The sequence below is a fragment of the Thermobia domestica genome, chromosome 18, assembly GCF_964235325.1.
Source record: "Thermobia domestica chromosome 18, izTheDome1.hap1.1, whole genome shotgun sequence".
NCBI lineage: Eukaryota > Metazoa > Arthropoda > Insecta > Zygentoma > Lepismatidae > Thermobia > Thermobia domestica.
The window spans coordinates 13,768,176-13,788,516 of record NC_137471.1 but is presented as its reverse complement, the minus strand read 5'-3'; the positions used below and the strand labels follow the sequence as shown (position 1 = coordinate 13,788,516).

The following is a 20,341-nucleotide window of genomic DNA, read 5'->3' as shown; positions in this document are numbered from 1 at the left end:
TCTTGTATAACTCTATACCTAGTCCATCTACGCCAGGCGTTTTAGAATTCTGGGCTGTGAGGACGGCTTGCTTCACTTCCTCCTGAGAAAATGGTTGAGTGAGCGCTTGTCGTTGTTCCACTGTTAATCTATGCGGCAGATGGGCAAAGTAGTCAATGGGAGGTGCTGTGACGACATCCTGCATATTGAATAATTGTTGGTAGTGTCGAAGGATGATAGCTTGTATATCAGAAAACTTAGTGACGGATTGTCCATGTACATCAGTGATAGTTTCAATAAGTTGAGACCTAAAGCGCTGACGCTCGCGCAATACTTGATATACAGACACACACTCATCGGAATCCATGGATAGAGTTTTACTCCGAATATGAATTCCCGCTCGTTGACGACGATGGATTTGTAATAGTTTTGCCTTCACCTCTTTAATGGATGCTATTCGTTTGTCCCCTTGAAGAGCCAGAGTATATAAATTGTGGAGGACACCATAATAAAAATTGTACATTTGATTAAAACCCTGCACCTTGTCTTTGCAATAGGAAATAGACATATAACGAATCGTGCGTTTAACATTGTATTCCCAATAGTCAACAATAGTTTTACGAGGAGAACGCCGCTGAACGAGGCGATGCCAGGTATCGGTAAACTCTTGCACATATAGTTGATCCACTAGGATAGATGTATTGAGATACCAGAGACCTCTGCCTCTCGGTATTTTATTAACATTTAACATAATACTTAAATGTGGGACAAAATGATCAGAAGCACATGTGGGCGAAATTTGCATATCAAGTAGCCCGCGAAGCAAAGGTTGAGAAACAAAAAAACAATCTATTCTGGACGAGCTTGTGTGCGTAAAAAAAGTAAAACCTGGAGAATCTGGATGTAACGTAAGCCAACAGTCTTTTAACCCAAGGCCTGTTACCAACCTATGTAGAGTAGCACAATAATTGTAGCCCGGAAGTTGCTGTGATTGATGTATGACACAGTTAAAATCACCCCCAATGATAAGACCAGCATAATTTCCGGCACATTCCGGAGCAACCACTGTGTCGAAAAATTCGTTGCGGGCAGCCCTTTGATTATTCCCCGAAGGTGAATACAAGTTCAAAATTTTGACATCTCCTATCATACCACTAATTAAGCGACCAGATGGATGATAAAAAATATTGTCAAACTTTATACCCTGACGAACAAGAATAGCTGTACCGGTAGCGTTGTAAGTGAAATTATTATAAACATTGTAACCTTGAATATTCACAAAGGATGCAGTACCAACTTCCTGTAAGAAGCAAACATCAATGGAATGACAACATAAAAAGTCCTGTAAAGCAGTAAATTTAAGAACGCTGGTAGATTTGTTAAAATTAAGTGTTGCAAAATGGAAGGGAAACATAAGATACTGAGTAAAAAAAAACTATAAGAATGCACAAACTCCAATATGTAAACAACATCTTGGGGAACGAGAGACAGGTAAGTCGCTCGTATCAATACGAAAACAAAGCACCAAAAACGTAAACACTATGGTTGAGTGGGAACTGCAGAAGTAACCGTGGGAGGTAACTGACCTTCACTTGGTGCTTCTGAAGTATGCTTAACACTGTCTGAAGTAAGTACACGTGGATCACGTGACGGTTGTTTGGGTGTTGACACTTTGCGTTTTTTGTTCCGACCACCTGTGTCTTCAACGTTAGGCAACAATAGCTTATCAGCACACTTTTCACTTGTAGAGTTTTCGGGTTGTAAAGCGCTTGAGTTAGCAGACACATCACCACTATTGAGGGGTAGACTTGATGAAGTAACAGAGAGGGGAGGCACAGAATTATGCTGGGAACTCTCCGGAACTTCTGGAAGAGAGGCACTTGTATGAATATCGGAACATGAGGTTATACCACTAGTAATAACTGGGGATAATGCTTGTGAATCCGATGTTCGTAAAGAGGGGAAAAGTTGCACATCTTGTATGTTAGGAACACCTGGTTCAAGATCGGTCATCTCCACAGCTTCTGATGCGCCAGGGGAGGGACGGGACGCAGTAGAGCTTGAATACTGAGGAGTTTGGGGTAGAGGTCCTACGAACAACTCAGTCATCTGTAAAGTACCAGACGAATGTCGGGCAGGTAAATTACGAGGTTGGCGTTTATTACAATTACTATATACGTGGGAACTGTTGCCACAGTAGAAGCAAGTAGGGGGCTGACCAGGATACATGACTGTAGCACGATGACCTTGAACTGTCACTTTAGACGGAATATGCTTTTTTAGAGTCATATACACAACACGCACTCCATTAGACACTGGAAATTGTAATTTATCAGACCATTGTTCATTTATTACTTTAGAAATAGTTCCATAAGGACTTAATGTTGCTTGAATCACTTCGAGACTAAGTTCAATGGGCAACTCTAAAACCCGCACTCGTGTGACATCTTCACTTGCACTGGAAATATGGACGAAACTTTCTGCTCCAGTGGAGTGAGTAAAAATCAACTTCTCAGGTGTTGTACGCAAAAAATTATCATAAGTACTAGGGGCACTGAACTTAACATATAGACAATAATGTTCGTTGTGCAATTGAATGGCTTCAACTTGGTCCAAGGTGAGCTTTACTTTCTCGGCAAGCCAAGTATGAACCTCAAGTGGCGTCGGTCGTAAATGGCGTAAACTCTTATCAAACTCAAATTTGACGGTATTTTTACGTATTGTATTCATGTTGCACTAATAAACCAAAACACCAACAGAAACTAAACGTTTAGCAAATAGCTAGCTAAACAAACAAAACACTATAGTAATATACTCGCAGAGCACTTTCCACACGTCCGCGCAGTAAGACGGCTAGCACTCGAATCAGCACTGACTGAGCTACTTTTTTTTTTTCATTTGGTTACATTACATGAACTTATAACATCTCAGTGCATATATTCATTATACAAGATTCGTAAGTAGTGAGCAAAATATTTGTTTTCGCACTGTATAGAAAATCTTTTACAAGCATTTTTCAGAAAAATAATGTAATCAAACATATTGCCACACGGATACGTATCCATGATATAGAAAAGTGATTGTCCAATTAGCCAGGTGACATATTGTGTTTTGTGATCGGAAAGAAACGATATTCTGGAAACAGTATATACTGAGGTTCAAACACAGTCGCATGTAAACGGCAGATGACACTTAACATTCGTGTTAACGTTCTCCAGATATCAGGTGATTGAGCACAGAATTGCAGTCTGTGTTCAATCGTATCAGGTTGAGCACACTGTTGACATATATCCGTTTGTAGTACTCCAATACGTTTTAATTTAACATTAGTAGGAACAAGCTCATTCACAATCATATACCAGGTACTCCTTACCTGCGTTGACAGAGTGACATTGTGCACATTATGCCATATCATCTTCCAGTTTTTTGTGGGAAACTTTTGCTGAACGTGCGGAACCATTTCGTTGTACAGAGGTGCAAGTAAGTACTGACCCAGAATTTTGACATTGAAATAATTGGTGGGATCCAAGAGAGGTGGGATTCAGCTAGTTTAAACCAATACGGAATTCAATTGCACTCTAATTTGTTTTCATACTTTAAGAAAACCGTACATGTCGTTACTTGTGGACATTAACATCATGCATGCTTTTCAGACGAAGATCAAGACTCTATATTTCAAAGAAAGAAATGCTTACAATTATGGGAACAGATATTGAAAAGTAAGTTTTAGTAAAAATAGGAAAGGAAATTTAAAAGATACATATGTTTCATTGTTGATAAATGATACTATATTTTTGGTAGGTCGGTGGTAAACTCATAAAAAATACTGCACTCTCCTAATTGGTCATAGTGATTTATACACTAATAGTGCTTGGATTCCAAATTGGATACCAACTTGCCAACTCCTGTCAGTAGCTAATACTGTGAAGTAAACATGCTATGTAATCCCTGGGAACAGTTGAACTATTGATTTGATGCGTGCTGTTAGACCGAACAAGACTACTTAAAACATTTGTAAGCATTTTATTGAAAACTTGGTATAACTACAATTATTTTTCAATTTGTAAATATAATTGTTTTATTTTCCTAAGTCATTACAACATCTATGAACTTGAACCTCTTTCGGTCTATAGACGTTTCATTTAAATATGACTAGCCATTTTCAAATTATAGCACTTTGGAATTGAATGAAGACTTTAGGACACTCAGTGTTCACAGACAAGCGTTTTCGTTTACCAAACAGTTGTAAATCAACTAAGGAAGTGCAAGCTTTGAGCTGGAAACGTCTACAACTTTACTATTCTTATAATTAAAAAAATAAATAGTGTTAGACACTCGATGCGTTTACACTAAATACATTCAATTACTGGATCCTGTGGTTGATGCTTCGGAAACATGAAGTTAGAGATTTGGGTTAGTAGAATTGTCGCTCTACTTAATTTATAGTTCCGTTCGAGTTCATTAGACCAGATGAGACGTCGACCTATAATTGAACATTAATGTGGCCGTGAGTGAATTTAACCAGGGATTACGTTTATGATAACCAATTAAGGTATTAGATTTCTCTTAATTACACCGAAATATCACATACATTTTAATTCTTTTTTTTTTTCAGATTTGCAATTCGTACGTCCAACTCATCGAGGATACTTGGTGGATACAGAAGGATGTCGGATTCCTGATTATGATCCATTTGATAAAAGTATTCTCGAATATATAAAATATGAACCTCCAGTGGAGTGTTCACCTTTTCCGCCTTTGATAGAGTCTAACGCTACAGCTCTTTGGATTAATAAGTCTGCTTTAAAAATGTTTGGTATAGTAAATCCTGAAGATTTTAGATGCTGTTACCAGAGTTTTCGAAGAGTTAGAGGAGATCTAAGATTGGACAACAATTATGCATATTACCCTTATCCTCTGGAGTAAGTATGACATACTTAATCTTTTCGGCTCGTAATTTAGCGAGTCGTCTTTCGGGGAAAATCAAAGCTATTTTTACTAGTAGACACCGTCTAGAAAATGAAACCGGATTAGAGTAAAACGTACGCTGGAATGATAACACTACACTGCAAAAAAACGTTGCGTCATTTCAACTACATGCATATGTGTTAGCATAATTGTCTTAAAGTATAACACAAACAGGTGGTTAGAACAACTCATTCTCCATTTGGAGTTGTGTGTCAAATGCCGGTAGTTGAAATGACATAGCCTGTTTGTTAAATTAAAATAAGTGTAGAATCTTCGATGTTCTTTTCTGCGTGATTGCCAAATATGTTGGGCATCTAATTACAAAGGCTTATGTACTGAAATTACAGAAAAACACAGTAGAAAGAAATACTTAAACAAATCCAAGTATTCGCAAAATTTCAACGTGCATACAGAACGATGTGTTCTCAATTGTTTTACATAATGTTTTTGAAGAAATATGTCAACAGCGAGAAACAACACCGTATTACTGTGCCACTTCTACACTGCACTAGAGATCACCAATTAACACAGGGGACTGTGTTTCAAAAATGGCGGGGAACAAGTAGAAACACGATTAAGAGGCAAACATATTATAAGGATATAGGTTAGAGTTTCCTACCATTCTTGAACAAGATGTTGGTGAAGGTTGTGTTTCGCATCATCAAGAAATACATCACAATAAATGATCTGGAGGATGACAAAAAAGTTTATGAAAATTTTCTAAATGAAATGTATAGTTTACTATTCGTATTTTAACCCTTTGGGGATCTTATGGTACAATTTGTACCATACGGGGTGTTTCATGGTACATTGCGTTATAACTCTCCTATTTGAGCTTTTTCGTCCGTTTTTTTTTTCAAGTACAGAGGCATTGCAGAAGACATTACGGATGGTTTCACACCTTCCTGTGTCGAAACATAGGAGGTGATGACGTCATAAGTCTAAAATTTATATTTTCGTGTAATACTTTTTTGGGGGGTTTATGTAAAGTATTTTTGGCGGGCTTATTTTTGCACGTAGAAGATTGAAATTGTGCACAAACATGCAGTCCACCGAGTAGTATTTACCAGATTTTTTCTTCAGATTTCTGCGTTAAAACAGGGGGGGATCCAGAGGGTCAAAAAGTTGAAAAAAGATATTTTTACCCAAAAATCCCGCTTTTCCTCATTTTCCCGCCTTAAATACATGATGGAGACAAGTGAATGGTACCGCCTGAAAGGCAGTTCTATTCTGAAGAGAATGATGTGCGACACATGGCCCTAGGGTAATTAGGGAAGTGTCAGGGAATTTTTATCAAAATATACTTCTGTATAGGGGAATTTTGGGCATTTTCGGTACTATTTTTGTGCTGGCTTATTTTTGCACCTAGAAGATTGAAATTGTGCACAAACATTCAGTCCACCGAGTAGTATTTACCAGATTTTTTCAGATTTCTGCGTTAAAACAGGGGGTACAGAGGGGCTAAACATTGAAAAAGGGAAATTTTTACCAAAAATCCTTTTCACGAAATTTTCCCGTCTTAGATACATAATGGGGACAAGTAAATGTTACCGCCTGAAAGGCAGTTCTATTCTGAAGAGAATGATGGGCGAAACATGACCCTAGGGTAATTAGGGATGTCGCAGGGAATGTTTAAAAATTTCCCTCTGTATACGGGAATATGGGACGTTGTCGGTATATTTTTTTTTTGGCGGGCTTACTTTTGCACCTGGAAAATTGGAATTGTGCATAAACATTCAGCCCATCGAGTAGTATTTACCAGATTTTTTTTCAGATCTCTGCGTTAAAACAGGGGGGTCCAGGGGGGCTAAAAATTGAAAAAAGGATATTTAGACCCAAAAAATCCCGTTTTTCCTCATTTTCCCGCCTTAGATACATGATAAAGACACGTGAGTCATACCACCTAAAAGGCAGTTCTATTCTGAAGAGAACGATGGGCGAAACGTAACCCTAGGGTAATTAGGAATGTCTGAGAAAATTTTTTACCTGAGATCATGGTGTTTTACGGTAATTTGGGGCATGGTGGGAATTCCTGATAAAATTTCTCCCGCCCTTGGTATTCAAGATGGAAACTTGAAATTTGGCACACACATTCAGTATACCAAGTACTATTTATCAGATTTGTTTAGATGGCTACGTTCACACAAGGTTGCTCCAGGGGTGCCCAAAGTGCGAGAAAAAAATTTCCCTCCAAAATTTTCCCTTTGACATAATTTTTCCCGCTCCTGGTATATGGTATGAGCATGCAAGTGGTATCATTTGAAAGCCAGCTCTATTGTAAAGAGAATGAGGTATGAACCATGATCCTAGGATAAATAGTGACGATGCAGTAGCTGCTTGACTGAAAGTCTAAAAAATAGCCCAAAAACCCCAGATCTCTTAAGGGTTAAAAAAATTAGAATCTTTAGTACACACTACAAGCTTTTCCAACACAGAATAATTGTTACATTAACACCGCATACGGAGTTGTTTCAACACCGAAATAGGTGTGGTAGTAACACAGAAATGGAGTCGAACTAACACCAAAAACGGTGTTAATCTTTTCGTCTGACCTTGAATTGTAACACAGGAAGTGTTGAATTAACACCAAAACGGTGTTACTAATACGGCTTTGACCTTAAATTAGGACACAGATTGCGTGTTGAAATAATAAGAAAAGGATGTTGAAATAACAAAGGAACTGTGTTATATTGATACTTAGCATGGTGTAATATTAATACAAAATAATTAACACACTTCACACTATGTTACTTTCTTCGTGTTGGTGCAACACCGCCACAAGTTACACTCAACACTTTTCCCTACACTACCGACCCTGACATGGTGTCGAATAACACCGAAAATATTAACACAGATCCGAATTTAACACCGCTCGACACCGGTTGTGTTAAAAACGTAACACACTCCCTGTGGTGAAAGTCAACGCCGCGGGATCTGTGTTAAATTAACACCGCATAGTGGTAATCACGCTGGAACACTTTGTTGTGTTTTAACGTTGAATTGATTGAACATCTTTCTACTGTGTACTTTGAGCAACCCGACGAGAGGGTAGGGAAGCCGGGGCTTTTTCCCCGGCACCCGGACTGCTGAGGGACCCGGAGAATACAGAAAGTTTTATATAACCTTTGTGCTAAAGAGAAAATTGCTACGAATATTTGCTGTGTTTTTAGAAACATGTTTATTTCGACATCATTTAGTGTTTATTTATTTATGTTTGATTGTTAGGTTGCTTATTAGATCTTGATTTTTTTTTTTTTTGCTATATGTGTGCACAAAATACAGAAAAAACACTTTAAATTACTTTCTCTGTCAAAAGAAAATATTTTCCTTCTGACGGTGAGAAGAAAAAGGAAACAGTAGCACAGTGTACAACAGAAATGCCACTTATATTCAGGTCTAGTCATCTGAGATGGTATTTAATTAAGAAAGCTATTGGATGATCTCTTCAAAGCATGTCAGATACACATTGATCTGCAATTCTGGCATGCGTGAAGCAATTTGCGTCTAATCTTCGGAGGGTAAAACAATGTATCAGGGATCTGAAAGAGCTTAAACTGAGTGCTGAAACTCTGTAGAATCTTCCAAAAGTACTGCAAAAAAGTAAAAAGCTGTAACTTTGAAAGTACTACTTACAATTTTGTATTTTGTTTATAATGTTTAGTGGAAATGTTAAAATTTTTGTTGGCAACAATGAGCGGATGTAAACGTTGCCGTCATAACCGCAAATCACATGAAAAAGATGGCGTCTACTCAAGAGAAAGCGCAGAGTGTGGCGTAGTTTTGTGAGTTAAAATCTAGTGTTTTGGTGAGAAGAAAATTCCGACAAAAATATCAGAAACAGCCACCTGCAGGTTCAAGTATCAAGAGATGGTACGATAAGTTCCTAGCTACCGGAAGTGTCTTGGACTTGCCTCATAGCGGAAGACCAACAACCAGTGTTGATGTGATTTAGTCCGTGCAGGAAAGCGTGTTGCGAAGTCCAAAGAAATCGTTGAAACGTAGATCCTTGGAGCTGCGAGTGCCAATGACAACGCTACACAATATCGTTCGTAAGAAAATAAAGGCAAAGCGTTACAAGTTGAAACTTATACAGGAATTGACGGAAGAAGACTGTGACATAAGAAGTGAGTTTTGTGAGATGATGCTTGCACGGTTGAACAGTGATCCAGGGCTTCTTTCAAAGTTTCTGTTCTCAGATGAATCCACGTTTCATGTGTCTGGTAAGGTAAACCCCAACACAATTGTAGAATCTGGGGAATTGAGAATCCACACGAATTTGAGACACATGTTCGTGATCCTCCAAAGTTAATTGTGTGGTGTGCTTTTTCAATGAACGTCGAAATGCCATTCTTGGATTCCTGAAAAGACTTCAGTAATGTTTGGACGTAAATGGTGCTCAGCTGGAGGTTTGGGCTTGAAAAAATGCTTGGAAACAAAATTTCAGACTTTCTTACAAGTCCACTAAAAGTTTTGTACAAATACAATTACTGGTTACAAAGTTACAGCTTTTTACTTTTCTTGCAGGACTTTTGAAAGACCCTGTATGACATAAAGGGGATTGAAAGTTACCTAAACACATTTGAATGTATACTTACCACGTATGTCATCAACATGGTTTAAAATACTGACAACCATGAATTACAGAAACGTTGTCTTGCAAGCAAGAGAATTACTTTGAATGTCGAAGTTGACAATATCATACGTTTGATAGAAGATCTAACTTTACTACGCAGTAAATGGGAAGACATTGTGACAGAATGTAAAATTGTAAGCAAAAATCTAGGAATGACTTAAGATTTTACATAAAAGTGGATAATCGAGAAATATTTAGCAGACGGAACTGTTGATGAACAAGAAAGAAACAACCCTGAAGATTTTTTTTTGTTCTGGATTGTGTACAGTCAATCTTAAACGCCGCTATAAGGCAATACATGATCTAAACACGAAATTCGATTTCTTGTAGAAGTATCCAGCGTTGAGCAATGATGAACTGCAGGGAAAATTAAGGACGTGCTTAGAACTATCCAGTGATAATGTATCAGATGATATCATAATGAAATGGTTCATCTAAAAATAATTAAATCTACCAACTTCAGTGCTGCTCTGACACCACTTCAGTTGTTCAACACATTTTTTTTTTTCGTATTGTCCCTACAAAAGTTTCGTTGCAATCCTCCACTTCTTTAGGGACTTCTGACGTATACTTATTAACACTTTAGAGAATTCGTAATCAAAGGTTTGGAAGTTTTTTTTAAGGAAAATACGAAACACATATTGCCTCATTTTATGTATATAATATCTGTGCACAATTACGTTCACTTCAGTTCATCAGTTCTTGCCTTTAGGGCGTCAATTTTCACAAGTTTGGGCAGGGGTTTCTGCACTCTAAAACAGTTTTTCCGCAGAAAATTTAAAAAAAAATAAAAATATACGTTTCCTTTTTGCTTATTGTCTCTACACAAAGTTTCGTTGCAACTCTTCATGACTATACTGACATATACATATTCCCTCATTTTGGGTCTAAATATCTGCGCACAATTTCGTTCCCTTCGGTCCGCGTTTTGAGTTTCGGGCGTCAAATTTCAAAATTTTGGATGGGAGTTTTTGTCCACTAAAACCATTTTTCCACAGAAAATTAAAAAAACTCTTATTCGTTTATTTTTTGCGTATTGTCCCTACACAAAGTTTCGTTCCAACTCATCATGTCTATTAGGCACTTCTCACATACTGTTATTAGCACTTTCGATATTTCGTGATCTTTGCGTTTAATGTCCCACGATTATGCCTGTTAGGTTAAGGGAGGCCATGATTAAAGCAAGTGAATTATGATGGGCAAATTAGTGGAAGGAGAAAATTGGAGGGTCCCGAGAAAACCCACGAGCACGATGTTGTCCACTTCAAGCTTACTTGCCTTGGGAACGAACCAAGTATCCCCCCCTTAGATTAGAGTTGAAGTGGGTCGGTGGGTCGAGGGTCAACAGCATGTGACCCACTGCGACACACCACCCACCATGACCCACTCTACTTACTGCATTGTAGACAGTATCTTCTGAACAGTATATTTTAATTTCACCCTCGACCCTAGCTATAGGAACTAAATACACTTTTCTGATTGCTTGCAGTTCGCGATTGTCCAAACCTTCTACTGTATGTATTGTGTATTATAGTAATAGAAGAAAATTGTCAGTTTGTTGGAATTAAAGAAGAGAATTCAAGGAGCACCTGAGGTTAAGGAATTAAAGAAGAGAATGGAACAAGCAGTTGAGGTTAAATTAATATGACAGTCAAGCTGGAACAAAACGAGCTCTGCGGGGCTCCTGACCCGTTGTTACTACTACTACTATGACTACCTATACTATGGACTCGTGTAGCAAAACTGCACGCGTAACGTAAGTAAATCACATTTTTGAGTATTATTTATCATATTTTAGTCCTGGAAATGTGAAAATTCTCCAAGATATTTCATTTACTTTAATATAGTAAATAACATTTTGGAAGGTCTTAAGCCCGGAAGCGCCCCCCTTAAATACGCCACTGGTTACGACAGTCGTTGTGTAATAAATGTTCTTGACACTTTGTGTCAACATCTGTTGACAGTTTGTGAATTACAAAGGAGTTGAGGGGGAAATCCCCTTTGCTAATACTGGATGTTGCTATAACCAAAGGAGATTTCTTCCTCATTTCCCTTGTAATTCGCACACTGTCTACAGATGTAGACACGAAGCGTCAAGAACATTTTTTTACACAACTACTGTGGTAACAATAATATTTACGAAATAGATTAAATTTTGTTCCTATCGTAGTTAACATGGAGCATTGAAAGATTTTACAAGTGATTTCAAAATTTCTATTGTTTTATTCATTATAAACATATACTGAATTAATATTTTACTTATACAGTGAAACCTGTCTTTAGCGGAATCGAACGGGACTCACAAAAATTTCCGTTAAAGTCAGGTTTCCGCTTAATGAAGGTAGACCTTTCCTTTACAAAAAATACATGCTTATAACGGACATACTGAGAAAATATATTGCTGTACGTACCTTGTTCAATTACAGTACTTCTTTCTTCTACGAATTAACACACATACACATAAACACACACACACACACAAAATATGCTATCCATACGTTTTCTTCACTTTTTCCAATAATCAAGCAGGGTCTTCTGTATACATTGCTGCTTGGCTGCTCGACTTTCCGCACACACTCTAGCCTGAGAAACTACACTAAGTAAATCAGAGTCATTTTTCTGCAAGGCAAACTGTTGCAGTTCATTTAAACTTCTGAGAGCATCTTGATACGTTTTTATCTTACACTCTTCGTTCAACTCGATATCGCACTCCTCTTCCTCCTCATCTTCATCTACTCCTTTTCGATTTTCCGTACGATTCTTGATTAAATCATCTATATTTGTTGTTTCTGCTTCAGTTTGCACATCACTGTCTATATTGATGTAATCCTCGGCATTGCAGTTAGTGAAAGTAGCTTCGTTAATGTAATTTTGTAACTCTTGCTGTTCATTCGCATTATCCTCACTCACAATAACTTTACCCGTTGGAAATCCTGATTTTTCGAAACACTTCGTCACAGTTTCTGGTAACAACTTCTTTACAGCTTGGCTTATCCAAATGACCGCATCTAGAACTGAGACACGTTTAGCTAGTTCAGAGGCGGATGATGTAGAATTCATATTGGCGAGCAAAGATTGCATTAACAGTTTACGATAATGTATTTTAACATTCTGAATGATGCCCTGGTCCATTGGTTGAGAAACACTTGTGGTGTTTGGAGGGAACCAAGCAAGTCTGACGTTGGAAAGTTCGATGTGAGGGTGACATGTTGCGTTATCCAGAAAAAGCAAAACATGCCGGTTTTGCTTCTTCATTCTGCCATTAAATGCCGTTAACCATTCTTCCATGATTTGTGATGTCATCCACGCCTTTTTGTTGGATCTCCAATCAACAGGTAATTTTTGTAGGTCCATGTTTTTAAAGCATCGTGGCTTAGCAGCCTTACCGATCACCAAAGGTTTTTCCATTTCCCCCGACATAAAACCACATAAAAAAAACAGTCAATCTTTCCTTGCACAATTTCCCTCCCGAACATTTCTCCCCTTTCATGCATAACGATTTATTCGGTAACGCGCGGAAAAATAATCCCGTCTCGTCGCCATTTGCTATGTTTTCAATGTCATACCCTTCGATAATGGAAGGTAATTTAGCAACCTATTCATCAAATGTTTCACTATTTACATCACACGATTCACCACAAAGTTCGTTAGAAACGATCTGATGTCTTTTGCGGAAACTTTCTAACCATCCATTAGATGCTTTGAATTCAGTTTTTCCCAGTTTTTCAGCTACCGTTTTAGCGTATTCCTGTAACATAGGGCCCGATATGCGGTGATTTTTCGCTCTCACACTAACAAACCACTCCCACACAATTTCATTGATGTCTTGATTTTCAGTTTTCTTAAGTTCTCTCTTTATTTTTCCATTAGTACAGTTTTCCCATCGCTTCAAAATTTCCGTTTTTTTCTTCAGAATCTCGTACACCTGAGTTTTACCGACGTTGAACATCTTCATGATTTCCTTTACATTCAATTTATCTCGCTCACTAGCCTGAATCACTTTTACTCTGGTGTTAAGATCAAGCACAACCCGTCTTTTACAAGCCATAATGACTGCTGGCGAACTAATGCAAAAATGTAAGTTTAGAGGTATATTGCTAAAACTTGGATTGCAAGGTGATTGGCAAGAAATAAAACCGAGAGTTGAGGAGGTCAAGGACAACAATAAACAGAAAATTACTGTACATTTTTGAGTATTTGTGGGTCAAGGAACTTTTTATTTCCTTAAATCTGGTATGTCTATGTTTATGAGATTTCAGAACCATCCCTGCTGAGAGCAAGGGAAAGAAGAAAGGGGACTCAGGGGAAGGGGGATCAGAAAGCGCAAATGAGAAGTAATGACATTCTCTCAAATGTTCTGCACATGAGTTTTTGCTTCAAACCAAGATGCATTTTGTTCAAAACGTCGCGCGGTATAATTGAGAATACAGAAAGGCTTTCTCTAGAATTCTGAAAGTCTTCTGAACCCTTCCTTGCAGGTCATCACGACACGTGATAAAGACTTATGACTCCTGCTTGGCTGCCTCAATTCCTTCTTTCCAGAACATTGTTTTGTCAGTTTTCTCGTCCCTCCCTTTTGGCGGCTGTCGCTAGCCGCTACACAAGCGGAACAGAAGTACGCCGACACAAAGAAGATTGACAGCTGACATGCTCCGTACCACTAGCCGAAGATTGTGGGGGTGAATATGAGTAGTGGTTGGGAAGGTCAACACTCACTATCCAGAAAGATTTAACAAAAGAACGAAGAATTTATAGCAAACAGTGTAACGTATATGTTTGCCGTCTCACAGGGTGTCTAAAAATTTTCTAAACGCTGTTGTCCCAGAACTCAGAATTTTCCGCTAAATGTTTATTTTGTTTTCCGTTGTCCGCATAACACAGTTTCCGCTTAATGAAGGGACTTTTACACGTTTTTTGCTCCAAAATTCATGGGACCGTAAAATATTTCCGTTTAAGACAGTTTTCCGTTTAATAAAGGGTCCGTTGAAGGCAGGTTTTACTGTAGTAACAAATGGCTACTTTATTCGTTGAAGCAAAAAAATGTATGACTCGAACAGGTACCAATCCCGGAAAGATTTTCCTCACTTTCCCACTCCGACACTTGGTAAATGTGTGCGTTGTACAATATATGCACCGAGTAGACAACTTTAAGACTGTTTTTCTCCATTATTTTTGGCAATTGCGCTCTCCCAGTTTGCAATATTAATTCTTTATATGTACACTACCCAGGTTCGATTCCCGCATTCGCCGTTTATCATTTTTACAATGTTTCACTTATAAGGCTGACCTCCAGTTGGATGCTGCTAAATGAAAGATAATCTCCAGTGGAGAAATTTAGTGATGATGTAATCCTGAAAATAAAGGAAGGAAAATGAATTGAGAAGACTAGTTACAGAGTTATTCTGTTAATGGTTCTATATTTGATATTAACCGTTAGTTTCGTGCATTTTTAAATTGTTGTTTATTGACACTATATTCTCCTCTTTTCTCCTTGGGTCTCATTGTGTAAATTTGCACAAATATTAAACAAATCATCAACCCTCACAAGGGAACCTTCCGAAAATGATAGTTGCAGTGAAAGATGTGGCCTATGCCAATTGAAAGAGCTGTAACAGAGATGAGCATTCCCAAAAAATTAGCTGCCCATAGCAATAGGTTCAAGAAATATAAGGGGTGGAAGTTCGGGAAATAGCAAGGTTGGACAAGGGGAAAAGTGCAAATTCCGCAAAAAAGGGGGGCACGGCAAAATACAATGCTGACAAGCGATGTATAGAAAGAGACTTGCCACAATAGGGAACAAATGGAGGCCACCAGTAGGGTTAACAGTGTTGCCAACTGCATTGAAAAGTACATGTTTTGCAAAGAGCACTATATGTAGTGAGTGCAATATTCAGTGTCATGTAGAACATAAGATAAGAATCAGTGGTACAATCTAACAAAAGAGAATAGAAAAAAACAGAAGTACGAAAAATACGGTAAAGACGAAGTTGGCCATAATGTGCCACATTTGATCATGAGCTGTGCATATTAGAATGAACAAAACAAGAAGCACCGACTATGCAGGAAACCGACGTACCTAGAGTCGAAAAGAAAAACAGTTCCAAAGTTGGCAGCACTGGCCGTGAAAATCCAGACAATTCTAATATAGTTAGGCCATTCGCTTCACAAAAAGAAAATTCCGGCAAGAGGCATTAGCGTTTTCATCATTTGTACATTGTACGTGCAATTGTTCGATGAGACAATGGTCCAAACAGAAGATACATTTGCAGTGAGCACAGCGGAATACTGCCAATCCGTCATACATAGTAGAATGATCGCCTGTGAATGCCTCGGAACAGTACTCTAGAGGTGTCGGAACCTTTGGTGGTCTTTCTATCACATATCCACACCAGTAGAAAGCAAACATAATCAAAGGCTTGATCTGCTGTGTGTTGCTGTCTGCAGTACTATCACCGCCTATATGATGTATCCAGAGTGTCCCACCTAACTCTGCGACTGAAATAGTTTCAAAGCGAAAAAAAAATGTGACACATCCAGTTGTGCAGGAATGTACCCATGTTAGCGGGCGAGAAACTTCTGTGAGACGCAAGTGCCCCCAAGTTCCCCATCATAGGGTCCCAGGGGCCAACTTCAAACTTTCAAATAGCACCATCGGTTGAGTTATATTTCTTTCGATAAATCATGGAATATGCAACAACGCATATCAGAAATATTTACTATATGGGATTTCAAAATGGCCGCCAAAAATATCTGCTCGGTGACAAGAACAAAGTGCATTTTTGGCGGCCATTTTGAAAAGCGTGCTTCATATGGCAAATGTTTCTTATAGGCGGTGTTGTATCTATCCAGAGAAATATCATCCGCCCCCTGTTCCCATTTGAAATGTCGCGGTTGACCCCTCGAGCCTTATGATGGGGACCCTGGGGACTTGCTTCTTACAAAGTTTTTTTGGCCCTCGACATGAGTACATTCCTGTGCAATTGAATTTGCAACATCTCTTTTCGCTTCGCAGCAATTTCAGATCACAATATTCGATGCCATGTTAAGACACAACAAATATTTCTGGCGGCCATTTTGAAAAACGTGCTTCATATAGCAAATGTTTCCTATATGTGTTGTTGCATATTCCATGATCTATCGAGAGAGGTACCACTCGGTCCCTGTTGCCATTTAAAAGTTTGAAGTTGGCTCCTGGGCCCCTATGATGGGGATCCTGGGGGCACTTGCTTCTCACAGACTTTTATCATCCCCTGACATTGGTACATTCCTGTACAACTGGATCCGTCACATTTTTGTTCGTTTCTCAAAGCTTTCAGGTCACAAAGTTTAATGGGACACCCTGTATATTCCCACATACGACCCAACCATGACATAATGTCTACTTCTATTATAAGTTGTTGGCTTAACCCAACCATTTCATGTTCCCCGACTTGGCATTGCCTCAATCACTCTAGCATTGATGCATTCCGAGCGATGCCTGTTGCCGGATTTTCTTTTTGTAAAGTGAGTGGCCTAACTATATTAGACTTGTCTGAATGTTCATGGCCAGTGCTGCCAACTTTGGAACTCGTTTTTCTTCTCGACTCTAGATACGTCGGTTTCCTGCATAGTCGGTGCTTCTTGCTTTGTTCATTCTAATATGCACAGTTCGTGTTCAAATGTTGCGCAATATGGCCAACTTCGTCTTTACCGTATTTTTCGTACTTCTGTTTTTTCTATTTTCTTTTGTTAGATTGTACCACTGATTTTACACGCCATATCTTATGTTCTACATGACACTGAATATTGCACTCAATTCATATATTACTCTTTGCAAAACATGTACTTTTTATTGCAGTTGGCAACACTGTTAACCCTACTGGTGGCCTACATTGGTTCCCTATTGTGGCAAGTCTCTTTCTATACATCACTTGTCAGCATTGTATTTTGCCGTGCCCCCCCTTTTTTTTTGCGAAATTTGCACTTTTCCCCCTTGTCCAACCTTGCTGTTTCCCGAACTTCCACCCCTTATATTTCTTGAACCTATTGCTATGGGCAGCTAATTTTTTGGGAATGCTCATCTCTGTTACAGCTCTTTCAATTGGCATAGGCCACATCTTTCACTGCAACTATCATTTTCGGAAGGTTCCCTTGTCAGTTATATTTGCAACCTAAGGAGTAATACGCTTAGTACGGGTAAGTTCTCCGACTCATTTAAGTGTTTTTTGCATCGAATTTTGCATTTTTAATATTTACAAATAAATTACTGCAAAACAATATTTAGCATTTTCAATTTTTTTAAACGAATAATGAAATCAGACAAGTTCTTCTTTCGAAGTAATATTACATATTAATCAGTGGCCCCGGAACCTAGGAGCTCAGACCCTGTTAGACCCCCAAAATTTTCATTAGCGGCTGGGGTCTTCCCCCGAATGATCAATCCATACTTTAATTGATTTGCAGGTAGGACTACTGTTAACAGTTTTAAAACTCAGCGCAAGGCTTTGTGTTTATTTTTTTAAAAAAAATATTGTACTACATATACCGCATAATCTATCCGTATATTATTTGATACGCATATATGTATAGTCATTTGAAGTAAGTTAACTTGTTTATAATCCCTCATTTGAGTTAATTATAAGATTATTTAGGACCCTGACTGTTATCTACTCATCGGCCTCTGGTGTCCGCATATTTTTTTCTGGTATTGTGCTGTTTACTGTGAGTACAAGTATTCAAGACTCCCTTTTGTCATTTCGTCAGCCAGCGTTCCTCCTCATTCCTGCACAAAAACACACTTTACGATTTGTTATTTTAACAGTTTGGGGCAACTTCATGCTGCTGTTCTAGCTACTCTACCAGGCGTAATTAATCTTGGAGCAGGCGTTAGTTGGGTTGCCTATCTCGCGGACTTTGTACATCAAGAATTTCTGTGGCCTACTGTTCACCAAATTGTATTGACATTTTAAAAAGCAAAAAGTAGCAGTATTCGTAATTTACTTAATTTGGTTTCCAGGTATGAGTGTTCTGTCCATACCGGTCCAGGTATGACTGAATTTGTTACAAGTCAGGTTAGTAACTTTACAACGAATTTACTATCCGTTTGACTTTAACGGCGCGGGGACAACGCAATATACCAATCTTGCTAATTCAGTTAAAAGGAAATGGGATAGAAATATATATTAGATCTTTCAATATTCTCTGTTAAAATTTGAAAAAAAAAAATGAAATGAAATCTTTAAGTTTAACGTCCCACAGTTATGCCGGTTAGGCTAAAAGAGACGGTGATAATGAGAAATGAGTGAAATGGTGGAATAAGGAAAGAGGGAGGAAACGGGAGAACCCCGAATAAACCCACGAGCACGGTGTTTGCCAACCACACGTTAAAATTTGAGTATAAACAAGCAATGTGTTTTCCTGTCATCACAACATGGGGTGTACATACGTTGAGGATCTAGAAGAAGGTTTCTATATACAGAGGTTAGCTGCGAATAATATTGAATAAACAGTCGCAGGCAGACGACAAGGGGTGTTCCTCCAGCTTGGGAATTTGACGGGAGGCTAATAACGTCATCCTATGAAAAAGATACTCGTTCAGCCACATTTACAGAAGACCGAGTCCAGAACTTGGCAAGAGCTGTTTAAAGTAAAATGGGCATGGGATTTGGAATAGAAATACAAGAAGTCTTCATAGGATACCCGCATTAAAATTAGTAAGTGGAAGTTAGGGAAATATAGGATGGATATGGTAGATGTTCAGGAAATTACATGGGAATGAAAGGGAACGGTACAAACCAGAAATCTCACATTCTTTTTTTTTAAGGGAAATGAAATAAAAATGACCAACTAGGAATAAGTTAGGCTTTTCATTTTCAAACAACGAAAATATCAGCAATTACTCGTGTTGAATTTGTTAACGATAGATTTTCTTTTCTTACTGTTCAGGGTTGGGATGTAATAATATTGTTCTAAATGTGCACGCCCTAACAGAAAATAAAGATGGCGATGAAAAGGAGAGGTTATTTTTCTTTCTTTCTTTCTTTCTTTTCTTTTTTTTTTTTTTACGACAAAGTAGAAGGTTATTTGAGCACTCCCCGCAATACCATATGAAAATTCTATTAGGAGATTTCAATGTGAAGATGGTGGTGAAAGGATAGTTTTAAACCGATTATAGGGAACAAAAGTCTGCATAAGGAAGTAATGGCAACGGAACTAGGATCATGATTACTAATAAAACTCCAAATGACCAAAGCAGTATATAATCTTAAAATATATATACTGCTTTGGTCAGTTGGAGTTTTATTAGTAATTTTGAATTTTTCAAAGCTACAATCAATAATTTACTAGACTCATGATTTTTGTAATTTATAAAAATCTTATCATGAAGAGTACAAAATCCCAATACCGCGACGTGCTAGATAGAAAACGACAGTCTAACATAATTGATAGCTATAGTTCAAAAGAGCTGACTGTGACACTGATTGCTACCTCGTAACTGCGATTATAAGAGAAAGATTATCGTTGAGAAGTTTAACTTAAAGAAATTAGAGAAGGGATACCAAATTGAAGTGTCGAACATATACTCGGTTTAATAAAACTAGAAATACACTCATGCTGAGGATACTTAGATTAAAATTAGAGGTAATATTAAAATTTCATAAAAAGAAAACCTGAATTACGCGGAAATACGTAGAAACAAAGCATGGCTTGACCACGAATGCATTGAACAAACAGAGAAGAGAAAGTTGTTTTGACTATAAAATCCGAACGAAAGAATTGCAC

At 38.1% G+C, this 20,341-nt stretch overlaps 1 protein-coding gene across 1 annotated transcript in view; it reads left to right on the top strand.

The window, feature by feature from the left end:
- The window catches only part of LOC145674856 (uncharacterized), a 51,009-nt gene that overhangs the window by 16,285 nt on the left and 14,383 nt on the right, over positions 1–20,341 (top strand). The window contains 1 exon segment of the mRNA XM_081745091.1: positions 4,595–4,901. Coding sequence (XP_081601217.1) covers positions 4,595–4,901 — 307 coding nt within the window.